Source organism: Thermobia domestica, chromosome 10 (genome assembly GCF_964235325.1).
Source record: "Thermobia domestica chromosome 10, izTheDome1.hap1.1, whole genome shotgun sequence".
NCBI classification, from domain to species: Eukaryota; Metazoa; Arthropoda; class Insecta; order Zygentoma; family Lepismatidae; genus Thermobia; species Thermobia domestica.
The window spans coordinates 269,715,610-269,740,536 of NC_137463.1; the positions used below are offsets into that span (position 1 = coordinate 269,715,610).

General features: G+C 36.4%; 1 protein-coding gene across 3 annotated transcripts in view; it reads left to right on the forward strand.

The window, feature by feature from the left end:
• Positions 1-2,790: 2,790 nt before the first annotated feature.
• LOC145662223 (cytosolic carboxypeptidase-like protein 5) overlaps positions 2,791-24,927 on the forward strand; it is a 51,780-nt gene continuing 29,643 nt past the window's right edge. For 2 of the 3 annotated variants that reach the window (XM_081727559.1, XM_081727560.1), the window contains exons 1-3: positions 2,791-3,074; positions 15,402-15,522; positions 20,993-21,185. In XM_081727559.1, coding sequence (XP_081583685.1) covers positions 2,981-3,074; positions 15,402-15,522; positions 20,993-21,185 — 408 coding nt within the window. In that variant the 5' untranslated portion in view covers positions 2,791-2,980. Of the gene's footprint in view, positions 3,075-15,401; positions 15,539-20,992; positions 21,186-24,927 lie in introns of all 3 variants that reach the window. The other variant, XR_014127014.1, reaches the window with a different exon arrangement.

Below are 24,927 nucleotides of genomic sequence, written 5' to 3' on the forward strand. Positions count from 1 at the left end.
AATGCATGATTATTGCAATGAATGTATACAGCTTTCGGATGTTGAGTCGAAATTATCTTCTGCACACCATTCACTCGTCCTGACATAATAGCTGCACCATCATGACACCGTTCGCGTATATTTTCTCCATTCAGGTTAAGTTTCGTTAGAATAGCTTTGATCGTGAATTCTGTTTGTGCCATGTGGGGTGATCATTCCCATAAATATTTTGTTGGATTTGATGAATCAGAGTCAATACAGCTCTCACAGAGACAACTGTTCTTTCTTTGAAATATCAATCGTGGAGTCGGCTATGAGTGCATAAAATGGAGACTCTTTGACTTCTGCTACCAAGTCTTTCTATATTGCATGTCCCATAATCTTTAAAATTTCATTCTTTTTAATCAGCACTAAGCCAGTTATCCCGTTGATTAATCCCTTCATTGAGAACAGGCACATCCATTTTTCTTTCAGCCAGGAGTTATATCAAATTATCCGTACTATGCAAATGTCCACTGATTGCTTGACTACTGCGAGCTAAATATCTAACACTACTAGTTATTATAAGCAGTGGCTGTCTTCCTTATTCTTGTTTACGTACTTGATCTAAAAGGAGAGTTGAAACAGGTGTTCTGTTTCTGCACTCATATCTTAACCCTTTCACTACCACTGGGACATGTGTGTCCCACGATACATTCTCAGAGAACCCGTGGTAATTTACCGCATGTTATTGCTATGAATCGATGTTCCACTAGTAAAGAGAACCCTAATAATGGTTCACAGAATTGTTATGAACATTATCAAATAGACAGTAGTGGGAGTGAAAGTGAACAATGAAATTGAAGAACAATGTGCTAGTGATAAAGCAGTGGTTGCGTGTACTGTCATTTGGAAAAGGATGTCGAAATGTAAAATATTTGTTATCATAAATACGACCTTTTTTTTTTTTTTTTTTTGACAATATACGTATCATAATTGAAAATACAAGATGATCACTCATGTCACTACCACTGGGACATATAGGTCCCACGTAAAAATATCAGTGGGATTTATAATGCCCCACCTTTCCCACATCGAAAAACGAAAACGGCGAAAAATGTTTTTTTGTATATATATTTATATGTTTGAAAACAACTTAAATTAGTCATAATAATGTTTCTTACTCCGAAAAAAAATGGTAGTGAAAGGGTTAACCGAACGGAACGACAATGGAGTTCACATTTTTCATGTGCTCTGAATTATTAATCCTACCTTATACCTACATTTTTCCTCCTCACTATAAAACTTACTGGACTCTGCTTATTGTTTGTAAGAACATTGATTTAACTTTATGGAAAATGTATTTAGGCCCTAAATGCAGGGGCGGATCCCCAAAGAGGAAACTCTTATTTTATATATATAAATAAAACCCATCCCAAAGTTTGGATCCCTTAAAAGTAGCAGTATGACAACCCACCGCCCCTTATCCCAGAAGTCGGTCCTGGATCCGCCCCTGCCTAAATGTCCTGTTACTCATTTAAACTGCTACATTTTTTAAATTTTAAAATCTCGCTCGACGACTCGTTTCATATTGCAGACTTACGATTACTTAAACAACAATTTTTTTTAAAGAATTTACAGTTTTGAGAATGTACACCAATGGAAATAAAGGGAATTTTCAATTCTTTTTCCTGATTCTTTCTGTCTAACATGTGGGTAGAAAAAGCGCCCGGTCCCTTGTTTCAAAGAGAAAGATGAATCTAGAATAGAGAATTTTTTTCACATTAACATAAAAAGCAAAATTTAGTTCTTATAATCAGTGTTGTGTGATGTTTTTAGTCTGAAAGTGAGGGGGCAAAACAAGTATCTTGCCCCTCTGAAAATTTCAGGAGGGGCAACTGCCCCCCTTGCCCCCCCGGTTCTGGCGCCCCTGGTCATAGGTACAAATCGACATTTCAAATACCATTAAGAATATTTTGGATAGTTTGGCGTCACTGTTAATGGTATTTGACGCTGAAAATTTATTTAAAATTTAGTGTGTCCCGTCAACTTTGATTGTATTTATTTGTGTCGGCCTATGTTTAGCAGAAGGGGTCCAACTCTTTTTTTCTAAAAAGTGTTAGAATTTTGGTAATTTCTGTTCACATTAGGTTAGTTTAGGTTAGGTTACCTTAGTTTAGGTTAGCTTAGGTTAGGTTAGATTAGTTTAGGTTATATTATGTTAGTGTAGGGGTCAAGTATAATTTTTTTTAAAAAATGATAGGATTTCACTTGTTTCTACTAATATTAGGTCAATTTAGGCTAGTTCAGGTTAGCGTAGGTTAGTTTAGGTTAGATTTGGTTACGTTATGTTAAGTCTAAGTAATTGCATCATCCATTTCACCTGTAAATTTTGTTTTTTACGTGCTTCTGGACCCCTTCTGCTAAACATACTCCCTTGTGTCTTGATGCGTTACGTGTATGGCATTAAAAAAATATTTCTTGAAAAACGAATTATCCACTGGAAACACTAATATAAATACTCAAAATTGTCAACAGTAATACGACTTTGTAAACAATTTGTAAAAGTGTTATACAAGAGCCTGCAATCTTGTAGACTCAAAAATAGTCTCTTTAAAGGGAAATACAGTGCCAATGGAAATTACTACATTTTACATTTATCTCTTTCATGTGAACTTGCTCATTTTATTCGTAAAATTTGCGTTTTTAAAAGACGAGTCATAATACTGTACTACATAGTGTTATGTAAGCTTAAATGTGTTTAATTATAGAGTTCATAGGTGACAAGATTTGACGTATGCGCATGCAAGTATCTATTGTGGCAGAGAAGAAGAGGAATGTTCCATGATGTGTGGAACAAGAGAATGTGGCTCATAAATTATTTCCAATTGTAGTGACAAAATGTTACTTAAACCTTGTTCCAAAGATAGTGAAAGTTGTAGTTTTCAATCTAAGTTAACCGGTTCAATATTCGTAAATAAAAGCAGTGGGTTCGTATGAACACTCTTTGAGGGCAACTAGAATGCAATGGATGAAATCAACAATGACGGAAGGGGATCAATTAAACTCCAGGCTTTTCTTATACGTTGATCTACACGCACACTCCAGCTCAGAAGGTGATATTTTTAATCAGCAGGTGCTTTAGTCATTACTTAATATGTGTTTATTATTGTTCCCTCTTAACATAAAAGTTAATACAAGACAAACAAAGAACAAAAAGTTATTGGAAGAAGTTTCATTTAATTTTATTTACACTCTTATGTCGCTTTATACCAAAGAAATGATTTGCATAATTTAAGTACAAATCGTATGATAACTCCTGTAAAATATATAATTTTGTCCAATATGATCAATTTTTACTGAGAATTTCCAATCATTTCAATTGCTTGCAGTTGAAAAGGGCTAATGATGAGGGAGCGCATCCTCCGCAATTTTCTATAACATATTTTCCTGAATATTTATGAACTCACAAGTAAACCTTCCGTTTGGGTGAATCGAGTTGCTGACTGAGACACATATGAGAAAGTAGTACTAAATGTGGTCAGTATTTCAGTGAAGTTGTAGGTGCGAAGCTCCAGGGGTTTAGGAGATACAGCTACCAGAACATCACATGGAAGTACAGAATAGTCTTCATACAGTTAGAGGTAAAAGCCCTGTAAGACCTCTTGTAGCGACAAAAGGTGAACAACAAATATATGGGTACATATTAGGACTAGGGGGAAGTCATATAGTAAGGGTATACCTGACGGCGGCCAACTTGAAATCCGCCATTTTGAATTAAGGTTAAGTTTTTAAAATAGGAATAGGGTCATGTGATACATGATTTAAGGCGCAAATTTAATCAGAAGAACAATGGTGACATTAATTTTGATTTACGCGTAATTGGTAAAAAGTTACAGGGAAATTAAATATTGTTGCAGCATATGTATTAGTCCTTTACCCCACCTTGTAAATTTTGTGTTAATGATAATAATTAAATAAAAAGCAGGTGGATAAATATTAGGTCTATGGTAAGAGTTGCCTTGATGGCGGCCATGTTCAAATCCGCCATTTTGGATCAGACAAAAGTTTTAAACAAAACGCATAACATTGACACCTTATTAATAGCAAATTCTACTATAACTCCAACGGTGTAACCATTTTGCTTTATCATTAACCAGCATTTGTTATCGCATAAACAAGTTGCTAATTTAAGCAAAAATGACCAAAGTGGAATTGAGTCATAATTTAACTTGGGACTTTCTTCCAGAAAAGTCCTCAATTAGTACAATCAATATGTAGTTCAAAAAAGAGTGCATGACTTGCACAAATGCTCTGCTCACAGTGAGCACACCTGAGAAAGGCAATCGAGTTACACTTGACACATTTGTCGTTAACAATTCCGTCAAAGCAGTAGTCGTAAGGAGCGATCCAACGTCCAGGTTCTTCATTCAAATATCCAGCCTGATTGAAAGCGAATCGAATCATATTGCGGAAACTGGTAAATTGTAAACGACTGAAGTTGTATGAACCTATCACGATGCCATATGTTCACGTCACCTTCTGTTACTGTTGTATCAGTAATGAAACGAACAAATGCTTTGTAGAGGCGAAAAAAGTGAACATCTAGAGAATGAATCATGCCAGTACAACCACTAGGTATCAGTCGCTTAATCAGTGTAACTCCTTCGGGCACACACTGTAACGAAAGAATGTCGTCTTTGTTTGCACTCCACGAATCAAGTAATAGCAAGATTGTCTTTCTATCACGTGGAATGCTTTTCCACATGACTTCCGTATAGAAATTCTTAAGATCCTGTTTTGTCATGTTCGCTGTTTTACCAGCAAATGAGATTATATTAGCCGGATCGGCCGGCTTTGATGCAGGGAAACTGCCTTTTGGTTCAGCCACCAGCACATACATGGGACGTAGAATTTCTCCTGCCATTGACACAATAGGCATTATCATATAGGAATGAGATATTGCACTAACAGATTAAACTGCTGCTCTGATCTGCACTGATCCATTTATTCTCAACGTCCTGTACGAATATAATTCTTTCTCAAAGCGGCTTTGATCAGCATTGAAGACATTTGTAGCTGGAATGTCATCAGTAATCATAAGCTCGTGTACTGATGCCACGAAGTCTCTGCTTCTGCCATCAAGTTCGCCTCTTTGGCTTCCACGTCGTCTTTGTGACGCGATGAGTAATTGCACGACTGACAATGTGATTACGCCTTTTAAACTCGTCCAGCCACGATGGCAATGCTTTGAATGCAATCGTGTTTCCCGAATCCAGTTCTGCTTTAATTTGCATGGCCCAAAGTCGTATTGTCCGGTCATGAATAATCGCGCACCTCTCCACCATCTCACGGAACTTTTCGAGAACAAGTTCATTTATCTTCTGCATCGACGGTTTTGCCAAATGACGTTCAAAATCATAAAGAACCTTCTCATTCTTTATCAGTCGAAATTTGTTCATCACACATGATGGTTTCCGCTGCTCAACCAGCAACTCGCCATTTTCACCAGTGGTCCAGAACATGTATGCTCTCATCTTATAGTCGTCATCTAATGTCTTTGCCTTCTTTCGGGGTGAAGGGACATATTTCGATGCGCTGGAACTCGATACATGCCGTGATTGGCACTGTTGTGACGATGAAGCGACTACCTCTTCTTCCTGCTGATCAGCATAGTCACCGAAATCCATGTCATCATGATCGTTTTTGTCACACGCAAATCCTAATGTCATGATCTCTTCAATTACGTCCATATCCTGTTGCAGTAGATCCACAATTCGTCTGAACATGATATTCTCCCTCCGAGTAAGTTCTCTTTCATTCGTCCCAAACTTTGCAGCCAGTGCTGACACAACAACTGCAGGATCCATCTGAAATGAGAATGGAAGGAACTAAATAATATAGATTTCAATGCACTTGACTCGTAACAACTCGCGTGCAAAATTCGCAGTCAATATGCAATTTTAAATCTAATGAAGCACTTCATAAAGAATGTCCAAACGTTGACAGTCACATTCCTATTAAACTAGTCGCACTTTGAAAATGCGAAAAGTAACATAAGTGGTCGCATGGGGGTAAAAGTGACCCAAGAGTCAAATTAAACCGTCCTCACACTTCAAGCTCTCGAGCAATATTGAATTTGTTTTGTTTGTTTCAAGCAGGAAGGTACTGAAAGAAAGAGATCTGTAACTCGTATACAATTATTGTAATTAACTGCGTAAAACTTTTGGGTCAAATAGACCCCCACGTGAGCACTTACGGGTTAAATAGGTGCAGAATATTAACAACAAGATAAAATTAAAAGACATTAATATAAAACCATTCCCTGACACACACAGCCATTAATCTTACTCTTTCACCAAAAAAAAAAAAAAAAAAAAAAAAGCATAGCAACAAACAAGAGAGATGTTGTCGTGTGTGCGTGGCACAGACAAGGTGAGCAATAGTACAGTGAGGACAAGAGCGAGCGAAAAATAGATGTGAACAGGGTACAAGAAAAACAACGAAATGGCGTGCAAGTACAGCATCAAACAACCAACATTGTAATGCCACCATTGTATTTTTGATTAACTTCTAGCCATCGAGAATAGAGTCATCTATTGCATTACTCTATTCCCATTTAATTTTGTGCTGGTTAATGATAAAGCAAAAATGGTTATACCGTTTGATTTATGAAAAAATTTGCTATTAATAAGGTGTCAATGTTATGCGTTTTGTTTAAAACTTTTGTCTGATTCAAAATGGCGGATTTGAACATGGCCGCCATCAAGGTAACTCTTACCATAGACCTAATATTTATCCACCTGCTTTTTATTTAATTATTATCATTAACACAAAATTTACAAGGTGGGGTAAAGGACTAATACATATGCTGCAACAATATTTAATTTCCCTGTAACTTTTTACCAATTACGCGTAAATCAAAATTAACGTCACCATTGTTCTTCTGATTGAATTTGCGCCTTAAATCATGTATCACATGACCCTTTTCCTATTTTAAAAACTTAACCTTAATTCAAAATGGCGGATTTCAAGATGGTCGCCGTCAGGTACACCCTTACTATATGACTTCCCCCTAGTCCTAATATGTACCCATATATTTGTTGTTCACCTTTTGTCGTTACAAGAGGTCTTACAGGGCTTTTACCTCCAACTGTATGAAGACTATTCTGTACTTCCATGTGATGTTCTGGTAGCTGTATCTCCTAAACCCCTGGAGCTTCGCACCTACAACTTCACTGAAATACTGACCACATTTAGTACTACTTTCTCATATGTGTCTCAGTCAGGGCCGTGCTGGGATACTGATGAGGGCGGTGGACAAGTCTACTAAAAGGGCGCCCATACAAACGGGAATATATATATATATATATATATATATATATATATATATATATATATATATATATATATATATATATATATATATATATATATATATATATAGAGAGAGAGAGAGAGAGAGAGAGAGAGAGAGACTTTGAAAGAAAGTATGGGTGCCATTTTATATCAAAATCAGAACCAAATTTTTTTAGTATTAACGTAAATAGCTAACCTCGAATCGAAATCCTCTTTACCACAGAAAAACTTTTTAGTTCCTGCAATAACATTTCTGGCAAATAAAAAGAAGCTAAGTGTATCAACAACTTAATATAGCACGCCTATGAACGCAGGAGGCTCATTGCCGCGTTTAAAAAAGCTCTCCATTGATTTCTGTCCTTAGAAAACTGAACCCAGTCTCTACTTTATATTTCAATCTCTGCGAGAACCATTTTAATATTGTCCTCCCATCTGTGCCTCGGTCTTCCTAACGGTCATTTTTCTATTTGGATTTCCAGTTACAACTTCGAAAGCGTTTCTAATTTCTTCCATTCTGCCTACATAACCTGACTATTTGAGCCTCCTAGACTTGATGACCCTAACAATGTTTGGTAAACGGTATAAAATAATGTAGTTCCTCCTTATGAAGTTTCCGCCTTTCCCCATTCCCGTTCCTTTTGGAGTTCAAATATTGGTTTAAGAATCTTGTTTTCAAATACTTTCAGTCTGCGATATTCCCTCCAGAGTCAGTGACCATATTCGCAAACATATAGCACAACAGGCATGATTATCGTTTTATATTTTGAGCTACAAATTCCTCAACAGAATTAGCGACAAAAAAAATTTTTAACTGAATAATAGCACGAAAATCCTGCTTTCAGTTGACATCAGATTTTTTAGTGATTAAGGTTTTGGTCTATTGATCATGATCCTAGATATTTGAAAGTATCCACTTTGTCGAAAGAAAATATTATTTGGTATTTTAACGCATCCATAAAATGCAGTATTACGATCACGACAAACTTCCATTTATTTAGTTTTCTCTGCATTTACTTTTAAGCCTATATCTCTGGAAGCGGTAATTAAGATTTCTGCATTCCTTTCTATTATTCTATCATTACCTATTAAATTTACATCATCAGCATACGCCATAACCTGGCAAATACAATTCAGCTCTAGGACTTGATTGCTGTCTTTGATTTTCCTGATCATGTTCTCCAGAACAAAGTTAAGTAATAATGACGACAACGCATCTCCTTGTTTCAGGTCATTCTCAACGTGAAAGCTCGTGAACAAGAATTTCTCTACTCGAACCTTATTTTGGGATTCATTTAAACATATCTTAATCAATCTACCTTTTCTGCAAGCTTGCTGTACAATGTTTCCCTCCTACCAGAGTCTAAAGTCAATAATTGATGTGCCAGAATGTTGTATTCTCTCATTTCTTTTCAAGTATTTGGCGAATGGTAAATATCTGGTCGACAGTTGATCGATTTTACCTAAATCCGTTCTGATAATCTCCAATAATTTCATCTGCGTATGGAGTCAATCTTGCTAAGACAATATTTAAGAGGATTTATTGGATGTTGACACAAGAGAAATGCCTCGATAATTATTAAATCTGTTTCGTTGCTTTTCTTCTGAACTGGAACAATTATTGATTCTCTTCACTCTTGTGTTAATTCCTTCTTGTTCCAGATAATGAGAATGAGTTTGTGTATCTTGCTCTACAATTTTTCCCTCCAGCTAAAATTAAGTCAACCAGAATTTCGTCTACACCCGGAGATGTGTGTTTATTTTTTCTTAAATAGCGATTTCTATTTCTGTCTGGTTAGGTTCTGGAATATACGGTTATGCTGCATGCATTTCACTTTCTCCACGGGCATTAGTTTTTGGCTATGTGTTAAGCAAATCGTCAAAGAAATCTTTCCATTTATTTAAGATGCTATCTGTATCAGTGAGAACTGTTCCTTTAGGTTTCTTTAATATATAGGGGCCTAAGCACGAAGTTGATAGCCTTTCTTAAGTTCGTTGATGCATTTATACATGCCCCGAATGTTTTTGTTTTCACTATTATCTTCAAGTTAATTAATTTTAACTTTCAAAAGTCTCGTTTCTTTGTTCTAAAAGTTTAAGAAGTTTTCTGCCAGATGACAATGAAATTTTATGTAGTTATTTCGTTCGGATTTTGTAGCCAACGCAGTTTCTTCTGTTTTCTCTTCTCTGCTACTTTAGTACATTTCTGGTTGAACCATGGTTCGTTCCTACGTATTTCTGCGTGCTCCAATATTTCTTTTGCTGAAATTTTAATGTTATCTCTAATTTCAACCAAGTATCTTGAACACTAGTGCACTCCGAACCTTCTAAAACCGAGAATCTTTTCGACACTTCAATCTGGCTCCCCTCTCACCTGACTCTCCTCTATTTAAAAAAAAAAATTAAACCGCTCCGTTTTCAGATATTGAATATTTCCTTTATTCAACGATAGTCTCTCTCTCTTACTATCACAATCAACTGCTCTGAACGACCGAACATCAGTTGTGCTAGACTGTTCTTTTCTGTCTACTAAAACATGATCAGTTTGAATATGTGTTTTTCCATTTGATGAAATCCAAGTATATTTATGAATGTTGTGATGTTGGAATTTTGTAATCTTCACGATAAGGTTTCTGGATATTGTACAGTTCACGAGCCTAACGCCGATGTCACAACCTTTCTTATGCAAACATTTATTCCCTATAATCGGTTTGAAAATACCCTCTAGTCCTACCTTCGCATTGAAACCGCCTAACAGAATTTTCATATGGTATTGCAGGAAATGATCAAATACCCGTTCTATTCTTTCGTAAAAACTGTATTTTTTAAATCGCCATCCTTATTTTCTGTTGGGGCATGTGCATTTAAAACAACAATATTACACCACCGACCCTTAAGAGAAGTAAAAGAAAATCTATCATTAACAAATTCAACCTATGTAATTGCTGATAGTACGTATTCGTTTGTGAACGGAAAGCCCTGTTTCTAGTTGGTAATTTTTAATTTGTTCCCCGTAAAAGAACGTAAAATTTTCCGACTTGACTCCTTCATTTCCTTCTCATCTAACTTCCTGATATCCTACTAGGTACAACCTCTATTTCTAAACTCATTTTTTTTACAAATTTTAACGCGCCTGTCCTATAGAGACTTATTATATTCCATGTTCCAAACTTCGTCGATTTCACTTTGCTGAGTTCGTGCCAAGTTATCAGTTCTGATCCAAGGATTCTGCGAACTTATCTGAACAATCCTTTTTTTTTCTTTCTTTTACAGGATGAGGTTGTTAGCCTCACACCAATTCTCAAGCTGGATTATCACCCCTTGTCTGTCCGCGACTGCTTACTCAGTATATTCGTAGCTAACCTCTATATCGCAGAGGCCTTCTCCTCGATCCACAACCTGAGGACGCGCCGTGCCGTGGTGACAGGAAGACCACATTTTACGGAAATTAATACAGCTATATTTCAGAAAACAACAGGTAATGATTATCCGAATACTGCTTTAAAATACACAGGAACAATCAATATGCTCGGATATATGGATGCATATTAAGACTGTGAAAGCTTCGATGCCGTAAAAATCGTAAATTAGAGACTAGTGTTAGTGTAGTATTACATAAATGCATCGTACGTTTGACTATCCGAACTATTCTTGATGTATCACATTGTTTCGCTTTATAGCTATATAACTTTATAATATTTTTGTAAGTGATCATACTCTTTACCTGTTCTCTGCCAATAGCAACTGTATGAATTTATAACTGAAATACAGAAGAATAAAATTAAAAAAAAAAAATAATGTGATATTTCGCAGGGCATCTTATGTAAAGGGCGCCTTGTATTCTTCACAGGTTCTGTACTACCAGTCAGTATTTGAATTTATTAAACAAAGCTGGTATACAGGATAACTAAAACCACTTATCTATAATGTGATGTTTCGTAGGGCGCCTTATGTAAAGGGCGCACAGTACCTTTCACGGGTTCTTCGCCAATAGTAACTGTGTGTATTTATTGTACAAAACTGTGCTATGCAGAAGAGTAAATAAAATCGTTCATCTTTGATGTGGTCTCGGAAGAGCGCACTGCACCTTTCACGGGTTCTTTACCAATAAAAACTATAAGAATTTATTACTAAAAACTTGTACCTTTATTTATACTGTGATATTCCGGAGGGCGCACCGGGACACGTCCCGGTGTCCCGGTGGGCCAGCACGGGCCTGGTCTCAGTCAGCAACTCGATTCACCCAAACGTAAGGTTTACTTGTCAGATTTCTATAGATTTGTCTAACATAGAGACTTACTCATATAGCTTAGGTCCAAATTAGTAACCGGCAGGATCAATGCATATCATCACTAGTAATATATGTTTCTAAAAATACAAGAAAAGAAACGTACATTTCTTGCTTACGTTTGTATTCTTTGATAAACATACGATACAATAAGTAATGAACTAAATGCCATGTTTTCCTAACCTTAAAAGGTTTAAAAATCTTTGATTTATAACAATTAAAATTTTTCATAAGAATAGCAACATCGAAACTGGAATCTAACTCCAAATCCATATTTGTTGACAGCAACAGAAATCGAATATAGATTCTGTTTTTGTGATCAAGGTCCCGGATAATCCACGATTTAGATGTCTAATATGTTCAGTAATTTCATCCTACAAGATATTAATTTTTGGTATTCCAATGTAACTTCCTTCAGTGAATTCATTTAAAAAATATATTTGATAACAATATTTAACAGACAACTGAAATTTATTTTAAACAAACTTATTTATTCATCGATTGTTTATTTAAGCTGTTAGCATAATGACAAGAAGAAAGATTGCTGCTAAATATAATCCAGGAACTGATAATTTTTTTGCATCTACTCAGATTAGGAGCTATGAACTTGATGACGCATTACAATATAATAATTGAAACAGGAACTGTTCCGATCCAAAAATAATCATTAATTCAACGATGGGAACCGTGTGCCATACATTATAATAGGACGCTAAGCTTCCCACTTCGGTACATAATGACAGAACTGCCCAAGTTTCGGCAGTGATTATGTGAGGTTTTATTCCTTAGGAGGGATAGAGAGGAACAGAGACATTTTTGGAGGAACAGCTACTATTTTGAATACAGTATCCCCGTTTGACGAGAATAAGCATTACGAACTGAGTGAAAAGGGAGAAATCAGAAGTCTACGTTCTAATCAACTTTGAAGTGGGAAATTGAACAAGCGTATCGAAAGACTTACTTCTTTAATTATCTCAAAATGCAGTCTAGGAAGACGTGTTGCTACAAAACACTCAATGTCATTGAAACTCAAGTAACATTTAGCAAGTATGATCATTTATTGAGTAATGAAAAAGAACTAAATTTCATTCCTGAAATTTACATCTCATTTCGATAGAGACAGCGAAAGCAATTATTAACAATGAAAGACAATTTTACGTTTTCCCATATAATTAAATCTGTTCTATGGATGTAATTGGTTTATTATTAATTGAGCCGATGTCTTTTTATTCTTTGTTTACATCATTTTTAACTATTCACAGCCAGGACCGTCGCGTGAGTTGTAAGCGTCCGGGGCGAGAATTCCCATGCGCTTTCCCCCAGTGTGTTATGAAAAACAACCAGAGTTTATTCTGTACTCCTAGATTTAAATATGAAATGTAAGATAAAAGAAGTTGATATTATGCCAGTTTTAAAGTGAAAGGTTTTTGTAGTTAAAACTTAAAAGTTAATGAAAACAGGTTTTGAATTATTGAAATCGAGTGCCATTCTTGCTTATTTTGAACTTGATACACATCAACATAGTAATAGCACACAATATACAAATAACGATACAAATATTAAATTCCAAGATATAAAAAATCTCGCAGAGGGCTGAGAATTCCAGTTGAATAATCCGAGTTGATGTTTTACATTACCGATAATTTTCAAGTCAATACTCTATCGGGAGTCCTTCAAGGATCTTATCTAGGTTCCCTGTTGTTTCTTCTTATTATTAATGATTAAGGCAACGAACTTTATGCTATATACAGCTGTTTATTATGCTTTATTTTTCTTATGCTTATGCTTTATTGTGCTTTTTCCTAAATTATGCCTTAATATGCTGTTCTTTGAATTATACTTCATTTTTACCAACTTCTATTACATATTTGCTCGTTTTTATTACACTAGCTTTAAAACTGTGCATGAAACTATTTATTTTTCCCACTAAAAAGTACATCAATACAACATATTTCAGAATTCAAACAAATTACACATAAAATGTCAACATAAATAGAGAATACAAAGATTTGAAAACAAAAGTTTTATTTCCTTGTGTTCAACCTTCTTCGTCCTCGCTATCGCTGATCTAGTCAATGTTTCTGTTAGCTCCCCTATTAAAAGGAAGCCGCAACTAAGTTTCAAGATTTTTTTCGTAAACGAAGATCTGCTGGGTTTAAAATCCAATTTAGAGTGAAGAAGTTCCTTTCAACTGAAGCACTAGAAGGAATCACGGATAACACTTTGATGGCCAAGGTACTCTAATTCGGCATCTTATCGGTGTTTCCTCGGTATCGGTATAAGGAAAAGGAAGGAACGGAAGTAAGTTCGTTTTTTGAAAAATTACACGATACATGCGCAATTCTTCCAAAGGTATACCCTCCTGCACGGTGGACCTTCCGCAAACATATTTCGACTTGCGCTGGTGGGGTCCAGACACTGAACATGTTTCCAAAATTGGGTAGCAACGTGATGCCCACTCATATAACTTGCAAGCTTTTTAGACTGTACACCAAAAGTTTCAGGAATATATTGAACTGATGAAAGAATAAGCCACACTTGACTTGCATCCTCACCATGAGCTTCTGAAATTTTTTTGAAATTGCTGAACTCTTCATTCCTAAAAGCATGAAAAGGGAGACCAGCTGCAATAAACGATGTAACCATATTATTGATGTTCTCTTGATTGGTGTCCATGCGCTACAACAGTTGAGGAAGAGTGGTGTCCAAACTATTGTCACTGCTTCCTGCTTCACCCTCATTTTGTGCAGTTTTCCTTAAGCGGTATTTCGAAGAAGAAATATGTAGCTGCACGTAGACTTCTTCTCAATTCAGAACAAAGAGTACAAAATAGATTACCGCCTTCTACTTTGAAATGGCCAGTTGGGTATTCTCTCACTCTTTGAGATGCATAAAAGTATTTCTGATTTTGGGACCCTGAAATAAGCACAAGCAGTCTTCCATGCCTTTTAACCCAAAGTGAGGGGAAAATTAAATGAAATTTTTGAATTTTATGCCGGCTAGGCTAAAGGAGACGGTGATGATGAGTAATGAATGAAAAGGTGGAATGAAGAAAGTGGGAGGAAACACATGCACATGGTGTTTGTCCACCACAAAATTCACTTGCCGGGAGCAGGGTTTGAACCCAGGATCCCATGCACCAGAGGTGAACGCTCTACCACTGAGCCACCGCGGCTCAGTCCGAATCCCATGGTATGACCACAGCCCGGCAGAATCCAACGCAAACCCCAATGCCCGAGGGGGCTTTTTCAATCCCGGCCCTGCCTACCTCTATCGTTCAACTGGCAACTACCTTCTCGTGTGGAGGTACCACGCACACGTCGAGATACTCCCGTATCTCATCCCGAACCCAATGTTACGTGTTAAGTCACCATTTGAGTTTGGTGTCGGCCCATATCCTACAGAGTTGCCTCCCTTTAGCGGGATCAGAACTCTTACCTAGATTCCTGGGATTGGTCCCTCTCCCACCCCCGTTTGGCCCCCGGTAGGCAGGGATCCCACACTCCCTTCCCCCCTCCGGTAGGGTCGTCCAAGCAATACAGGACTTCCTCTAATTACGGTAGAGGTACACCGTACATTACCAGAGCCAATGACTAAGACCGGAAAATATAAATATAATACATAAAATTACTATGTTTACAGTAACATGGTTTTAAGTTCCCACCAGAGTTGATTTAATATATCTTCTGCTATTCCAAGACTGTTTCATACTCACTTTTACAGTACAAAGAATAAATAAAATAATGTAAATATGTATTTGTCACATGTTGATTTATTTCATTTTCTATTTCTTTTGTAGGTATTTTCATGTATGGTAACTCATTTAAACACACGGATGACCAAGTTGAGTGCATGGTACTTCCAAAATTAATGTCACTTAATTGTCCTAAGTTTCAGTTTTCTCCCAAGCACTGTGAAGTGTGAGTGAAGCTTTTGGTACGATCCTTAAAAATAGTCGCAACGCGTTTAATTTCTCTTTCCTGTTGGCGCTTTAAATCATAATTTATTTGTTTGAGTTTTTATATTTGTAATTCATTGCATTTACTTCAGTACAAAATGTATCAGTTATAATAGAGTCTGTAATATGTACAAGGATGAGGCAGAAACTTTCTGGAAAATGTTGCACAATGTTTCAGTGTGAAATGCCTTGATACGTGCAATAGTGAACTGAAATCCACACTGGAATTGAAACACAGTTAATTTATTTCTACTCTACTACAATATCTAAGAATCTATAATCTTAGACTGTATAAACTGAACAAAGGTAACAAATGTTCAACATTGGACTAAATAATTGCTCTGATGAGCCGAATAGAAATTGCTCCTCATGTTGATGCTTCAACACTCACACTTGCTACTATTTTCACTGCTGCCAGATCAGTCACTACTATTAACACTGTTGCCAGATCAATGTAAAGACCATTAACTGAAATTGCAACAATCTCCAACACACGATATATACAAAGTAATAAATTGATAGGTTTAAATTTTCAACAACGAAAAGTTTTTCTTTTTAATTTACTTTAAGTCATTTCGAGGTAGTTATATATATATAGCATGTACCATTATTGGAACTCTTAGGTTTGTGTAGTATACTATGAACAATTACTAGCTCGAAAGTAAGAACACTCTGACAGAGAAGTTCCTCATTAAATCTATGGCCAGAAAGTGCATTCCAGAACCAGAAGACCATACTGTGCTGATGCAATCAAATCACACCTAGTTTGTGCAGACACACGTTTATTCTCTAATAACCTCTTCCGCATGGGATCCCTGGTTCGATACTAGCTTCCGCCAAGTGAGGTTTGTGGTGTTCAAACACCATGGTCCTCGCGTCCCGTCCCACCTTCATTATTCCACCGTTATCATTCATCTCATCATCACGGTCTACCTTAACCTCAGTGCATAAACGTGGGACGTTAAACTAAAAGAAAAAATGTTCTCTAATCTTTTCTCAGTCTACTAAACATCTTTTCATCAGAGACTTCGCAAGTAATAATCTACGCTCCACATACGTAGGTGCCATATAAAAGTGAAGTTATCAGAGTCAATCAAGGACCTGCTTACTTTTTGTCTTAGTAACCGATAGCATCGGCTGTTATGATTGCTAAGATATATAACATTGGTAAATTTTCTCATACTCTAAGGCTAAAGTCATGCCAAAGACACCTTGCGGTCGAGGTCGAGATTTAAGTCGCGGTCGCTACCTCTATGTCTAAGTCGCGATGGATGAAGGGCGCACATACCTAAGAGGTCACGTTCTCCCTGTCAGTTCTCAGTTTGAGAAGAAACATTCGTATGTGAGGATATTTTTTCATGTTGATTTTGAAAGTATTCACTGACCTATGAAATTACTTCACATCATAAAAATCACTACAAAACAACATTTTGAAATTGTAATTTCCGAACAGATTATAAATAGGGATAGATGCGAGACAAGACATGAGAAATACCGAAGTCTCGTCTCGTGTTAACGCAAAAATATTTGAGTCTCATCCTGTGTCCATTCCTATCAATAACTCAGATATTTGTACTTCTTTTCAATTTTCCGTGAAGAAGTGCCCTCTTTCAGCATCCGGGCGAGAAAATCATTCCCCAGTAAAATAAATAACAGATATGTCTTCGGGTTTCGGGATGAAAAGTGTATTAACTTCACGAAATGAAGTTTTGTTACTGCAATTCCATTATTCGACATTGTCTCTCTATGGATACACCTTGACTATTTATTTACCTTATATCAGTAACATATTTAGAAGAAATTCTTTTTTATTAATCTTACAGTCGGGGGACGGGAATGGAAGTTTTTAAACATAGATATGATTGACACTAGCTTCCTTTTTTCTTTAAAAATTCCGGGATTTGGGGGCTTCAGTCCGAAAGCCCTCTCTGCGTATATTATATATTATATAGGCCTACTGCCTTATGTAATAATAAGCTACAGTATAATTCTCAAACAAATATCAATAGTTTATCTAACATTCACATTTGAGTTGTTATTTTCTTCTATTCTCTATTTAAAAAGTGACTATTAAGATGTTGTATGTGCCTCTTATACCATATTCCTAGAACATTCAGCACTAGTTTTTGTAATATACAGTATATTTCATAATCAAATTTAATACTGCAGCGCAACCTATCGAACATAGACACAATCCTCTGCAAATAAAATTCTGAACAAGTCAAGATTTCGTTTCATGCAGCGCTTCAGAGAGAACCAATGAGAACGCGGGACAAAGCGATGCTACCACTGAACATCGATATATAAAGGTAACCAAGAAAGTTCTATCGATTTTTCATCCACCGCTTTCGAACATCGATATGTCACTTATGAGGTACCTGGAAGATAAAAAATAGTCTCAATCAGCATAGACAACCTTCTGCCAAAGTTCTGGAAGGCTATGGATTCCATCGCGGTAGAATTTGCTGCGCCGTGAAGCGAGATATCAAGTGCACTTTGTACCTCTACTAGGGATTTGAACTGGCGTCCTCTAAGGTGATTGTCCAAAGAATGGAACAGCTGATAATCGGACGGTGCAATGTCCAGGGAGTATGGCGGATGCAATAGTGTTTCCCATTCAAGGCGTAGAATGGTGTCCGAGGTCATCCTAGCCACGTGGGGCTTAGCGTTGTCCTGTAAAAGGAGAATTGTTCTGCAACAGGAGTACCCCTTTGAAATTCAGAAATGCTGGCTCCAGAGTTGAGTTTTTCTTGAACACGGCTTAACTGCTGACAGTACACAGTTACATTGATGCTCTGACCAGCTGATAGAAGTTCCGGATGCACGATGTCGCGAGCAGTCCACCAAACTCACAGGATGAGCAACTGTTGCAGTGCTGGTTTCGGTTGTTTAGGAACCGGTTCATGACGGTGCCATGGAACTTCGTACAGGAACCACTTCTCATCACATGTCAACAGTCTGTCCAAAATGGATAATTTCTCAGACGAGACAGCAAAAAAAAAAAAAAAAAAAAAAATACAGATGTCTGCTCGCGTTGCCTTCTGGCCCGGAGTCAAATCATGTGAGACCCATCGACACAACTTGTAGAGCTTTCCAAGTTAATGGATGTGCTGGCGAATAATTTATCCACTTACACTGAATTATAGTCCCAGTTCCTCACATGTCTGGACACTGTTCGCCTCAATTACTGCTTGAAGATCTTCATTTTGTACATGTGTTGGTCTTCCGGCACGTGGTGTGTCTTCGAGTGTTTCGTCACTGTCCTTAAGCTTGTTAAACCATGTCTGCACTGTCCGCGTAGTCACGACACCCTCACCAAAGGCCTGGCATATTTTCCGTCCAACTGCAGTTGCGTTTGACCCGTTTGAACTCCTACAGTATACACGCCCTTATGAAGATCTGTGGAGGTCCCATGTTTACTGTTCTTACGCAAATTCACGGTGTAACTGAACTGCCACAACCAGGTACTGTGTTGGATATACCCACACCACAACTGACCTTCGCCTTGTCTGGATTCGCATTTAACTTGCGGTGTGAGGGCCAATTGAACACAGGCCTCCACAAAAAGGGACAGAATTTTCTTAGTTACGTTTATAAAAACAAACTTAGTTGTTTATTATTGCTACCACTAATTCACCATAGCGGTCGACGTCTACGTCGCGATGTAGCGTATATCTCTTGTATGACCTTACCTATTTGAATCCATGTGTTTGTGCCATCATCGAGGCAGCAACTGCGCCTTAAAATTCGACGTCGAGCGCGAGATATCTTCGGCATGGCTTTACCCGAACAGAAATTCTTAATTTATATAACAAAAGGTATACAAAAATAATATGCAATGAATCTCAGGAAATATATTACATACGGATACAAATAGTCAACTATAATCACCAGAATAAGTGATACAAATGGTACACGACTTCATAATCTTAACGAAGACCTCAGATGTAATAGGTTCATGCTATTTGTCGTAGTACGAATGGTGATCATGCAATCTGCCACGATCGACGATCTGCACTAGTACCACGGTACTTCACATAAACGTAGTCACCAAGTGAAGAACAAGAGCATTACGTAATTATAGCAGTGATGGAATGGATGCAGTGACCCACACAGATCCATGAGCCATATCAAGGGTATCTTGGTTAAGAAATGTCACACAGAAAATGAAGCAAATGAATAATCGAGCTCAAGTAGTGAGCATCATTATTCAACTAGAAAACTCTTCAGTAACTGCTAATAGAATAGCTCAAAATTTTCAGCAAAATAAAAACATAAAAGTTTATTTGCTTTGCAAACAAAACATTCATTTTAGTTTATCAATGTAAACAATTATCTTGTCCTACATAAAAGGTCTGGCACCAGTGGTTTGATTTTTAAAAAAAGTACATTTGTACTTAAAAAGAATGCTTACTTTAATTAATATTTCAGCAAAAGCTTACATTCTCACGCACTTCCAGTCTCAATTCAATAGTCCCTGGGAACCAAGTTCAATCATTCGTCAATTATTGCAATAGCTAAAGAAAACTATCAATCACGTGTAAAATTTAAGCAAAGTGAACGACACATTGTACGTTAATCAATTAAAGTTTGCACAATTGCATCGTGTTTGTAAAGTAAGTGCATGTAACTTGCAGTGCATATAATGATATTAATTTGTGATAATTCAATTAATATTTAATAAATGTCCATCGTTGTAGCATTTTCGCTGTGCCTGTATGTCAAGCTGTGTTAAAGAAACACAAAAAGATATGCCCACCTATTTCAATCTCTTAAATACAAAATCACATTGTGTCTACGACAGCATCTCATTAAAATCTACAAGTAGTTGGAAGCAAAAAGAAATTAGTACTGCCAATATACTGTATATCCTGAAGATTTATACATTTAGAAAACCATCAAGAATTCATCAATGCCAAACCAGCCAAAATAAAAAAAAAACTGTCCTCTTCCCCTCCCTGTGTTAACAAATCGTGCAATCGGTAAAATTCGCGAGTGCATTTAGCGTTATTAACTACAAATACATCCTATCCTATATAATTAAAACACGTAAATACGATATCAGATCAGACTAACCCATATTAATGTTGCAAAATAAAAATAAAATTATGAAATAGAGTACGCAATAACTAACAAATTATTACAAAAGGTTCATTAGTATGAAGTATAGTGTAAAATAATTGTATGATTGTTTTATTATATTTGCTAACTTAAAAAGAATTAGTACATAATTCAAGCAAATGCAATTTTATATTTGATTTTGACTAGTTACATTTTGTTCGTAACATAAAGTTGGTATCCTGCTTTCAGCTGTTTTGTTATATTTGCCAACTTAAAAGGAATTAGTACATAATTCAACCAAATGCAATTTTATGTTTGATTTTGACTAGTTACATTTTGTTCGTAACATAGAGTTGGTATCCTATTTTCAGCAAAGAGCAGAGGCGAAGTGGTTGTGGAAGAGTCGCAGTGAAGCAGCTGACGGGGCTTGTACGCAGTTATACGCTAGAATGCAATTACAACACAGGCAAACCAAAACTGGTCAGGATTCGGGGAAGTTGTTACCCAAAATCCAAACCTATTCAGGTTCCTGTTCCATGTTTTACGCCTGAGCTGTATAAAGAAGTAAGTGATTCTTACATTAACTACTGTTTTGATATGTGATATTGGAATAGTTCTATCACACAACTACAGTTGTATTGTTCAACGTATGAGTTGGCAACACTATTCGCAATCGGGTAGGAAGGCGAAGCTGTCTACTGAGGACGCTCATAAAAGATGTTCTCAAATGTAATTGAATAACGTATGTAAAGGTAGTTTTGCATTGAGTTGTTATGGGATGTTATGGTACTTGGGTTCAGTTCTTGGTAATATTAGGGTACATTATATTATTGAATGTAATTTAACTTAATTTTATTTGCATAATCACTTGTGTTTATTAAATCATGTTACTTGACAAAGAAAGACGGAAATAGCGTTATGAAAATTATTTACGTTGTTCCTGAATTGTTATCTTTGTTACGAAAAGCAAATACTGCAAATAAGTAATATTACGTTAAAGAGAATTTAGATAACGAGGTCATTATATAACTGTTAAATAATCACTATTAAATCGGTATTTTATTTCCAGAAGTGTATACGGAAATGTTTGTAACATTGTAAGAATCTTTGTATTCATCTCTTCCAGAAGTTTCTTAGATTGACAAAATTTAAATTATCCGGAAGATTGTGACTTGAGATTTTAAGGACTTTTGGTCAGCAGAATGTTTTTTCTCAGCTGAGTTTTCTCAAGAGTTTCCACGTGCTGGCTGGAGCCATTGTTGTTTTGAATCTGCAATCTCATGTTTTCGATTACATAAAATTGTTTCCTTGGAAATAGAAGGAGTAGTAAAGATCGAGAGCCGAGAGAGTCGCTCCGAACTAGTATACGTGGTGACCCGTAAATCAGAAACAAAGGAGCATGTCACTATTCGATACAATACTATGCACGGAGTAACGAGACAGAATAATTCACTTGAGTCTAAAAGAGTTTGGAAATTTTGTGAACGATACTTGCTATCAAGTGTTTTACGATTACCAAGTTTGATACTTTCAAGGACATTTTATAACACCCGAAACGGAGCTGCAGAGAAGGACTCTTGGCAACATGGATCCAGTAGTAGGCCTACTCAAGGTATGACATTCTGTTTGGCCAGATTCCCTTTCCTTTATCCTACTCAATTTTTCAGACATTTAAACACGTCCAATCTAAAAACACTAAACTCTATGTCTAATAAATTGATCTAAAATGAACGCAAAGCCTCTTTCTGAATTAAATATCAACCTCATTGATCATTACTTGAATGGGCTTTAGTTTTCAATGCACACAAGTTTGCCTAACTTTCAGGAGCATGTTCATAAGAAAAATTTCATATATTTCTCTAAGTTTGGTCTGGTCTTCTCCTTTAGCTACAATCCCCACATTCATTTTGAACTAGAGTAGACCAGGCTAACAGAGTGGAAGGTACAAGCAAGTGAAATCATCATTTAATTAATAGTGATTACAGTTTACAACTCAATTGCTAGTAATTGTCTCTTACTTAATCGCATTTAATAACACCAGATTTGTATTTGACATAATACTTACTACGATCACCAGATGAAAATGGGTTCTATGTTGGCCAGTGAGATTAAGAGCAAGAAGTAACAGGACGAACGAACTGCTGACGAGCCTATTAATGTTTTCTTAATCATAGATAGGAACCAAGATTGGGTATAGGCACCAACTTAATTTTTTCCTATATTCAAAGTTGTCAAAAGTTCCGTTTGTAAAATTTGATTAACCATTTTAGCGCTCCTTCTAGATTACAGCCCATCTTTACTTGCTACGCCACTGGACAGGAAGGAAGTGCCGCCATCTACGTTTCCCAGCATTCGAAAAGGCCTAAATTCAAGACAAAACTTTCTTACTCCATGTGGTAAGATGCGAATATGAATGTATAAATGAAACATTTAATAGGTTCACCAATTCCACCTCCCTAAGATTATCCTTAGCAAAAATGTGATGCCGACATACTTAAGTAAAATATTTACTATTAGGACCCAAACTAATATAAATGTCTTTGAGAATTTAAAATGTGTCAAATATTGTCTCCCCAATTTAACTAGTGAAGGATAGAATTGGCTCACCATATAATTTCCCAAAGAACTGAAAACAATTTAAGATGTAACAATCCCTTATTCATCACCAAAGGTCAAATATTACCCTGATACTTATCTCGGTCACCATAAATTATACTCTAAACTTTGTCAACCATTTAAACTGACTTGACGAACCTGCTTTGCCTTGGACGCTCGTCGTTTTCCATAAATTTCCAGTCATCATTTTATGTCACTCAAAAATAAGGCAACGAGATAGGTTCTCGTAGATGGTTGCAAGTCTATGTTGACAAAGGAGTGGCCCCATGGTTACCCGTCGTTCCATCTTAATGACAGAATTAATAGTGAAGAATTCAACTTGAGGGTATGGGCTGCCACACTCGTGTAAAATCTTCACTTTACTGATCTATACTCTTCCGTGCATTGGGTCAACACCTGATTGGAAATTACAATCTACTGGGGAAGAAGAGGGCTTGGGCTGACATGTCCTATTGGTTCCGGGAGTACTCGTGGAACCTCAGCACATAAATTAAGACATTCGGCGTAGTGCAGTAATGGGTAGATTTGGATGTCCTTCCGGGACAGAAGAGGTATCAGCCCATTCCCCAAATGTGAAGATAACACGTGCCATTGTATGTAGAAGTGTAGGTAGTATCACATCGTCAATAGCGTGTGCGCAAATTTTCCTTTGAGTAATGAATTGTATGAAGCCTTTAGTATATTTGCTGTAAAGTAAAAGACTTGGCATTTGACTTAAAGCCACTCACACAAATAATAACACACGGGCTACTTCGGGCTGTTACACTACTCCTAATACAAGTACTATTCAACTAGTAGCACAGTATTATTGTTACTATTAGTTCTATTAAAGTAATAATATATAATAATAGCAATAATAATAAATAATAAGGAAAAGTCACCTGAAACAAAAACTGTTTAAAATGAACCTCAATTCTTCTGGGCAAAATCATTGATGACTTGGTCATAGAAATTTAGATCCTTCTGAAATTAGATCCTTCTCAATAAGTATTAGTGCTAAACTTTTAAATCTGTCCTGCCTTGTGAATTGTCAGCTTTATTTTTATTCACTTCGGGGCGGAAAAACTTCTTTCCTCTGAAACACAGAAGAAATGAATTAAATAATTTCACAAAGTTTCAGTACCTCTGCATATGGTTCCTACAGATTGTTTGATTTAAGAAAAGGTACGAAGGCTTCTTCCGTTAGTCATCAGAAACGTATTTCGTTGTTATCTGCAACCGAAGAGCAAGAAAGTCAAACACATTCGAATAGAACTGTTCAGAGCAATTAAGGAACATTCCTTTCATCATGTAATCTTAATCTCTTTCTCTCTCGATCACCTGCTTATTTTGCTTCCTACACTGCCTTACAGTATTCTTCAAATTGTTCTCATTTTTGCTTAAGTTCAGATTTCAGTTCTTTTTTCTACTAATACAATAATCAATCCCATTGGACCTCTTTAGCAAGATAGAAAATCCTTGAAAATGTCTTCAATATAAAGTTTTTCAGTAGAACTACAGTAAAAATCCATAAATAGCAAGTATTGCTTAGAAATGAATTTTCCATCTCTATTTGTCATTTTAAGAATTCTGAAATAAGGCCTACACAAGATATTATGATACAGTATTAACTAAAATAAAGTTTTAGTTCCAACGCGTAGCAGATACTTGGGCCTCCTAATTTCAGTATCCACGCTTGACTCTTCTTTCT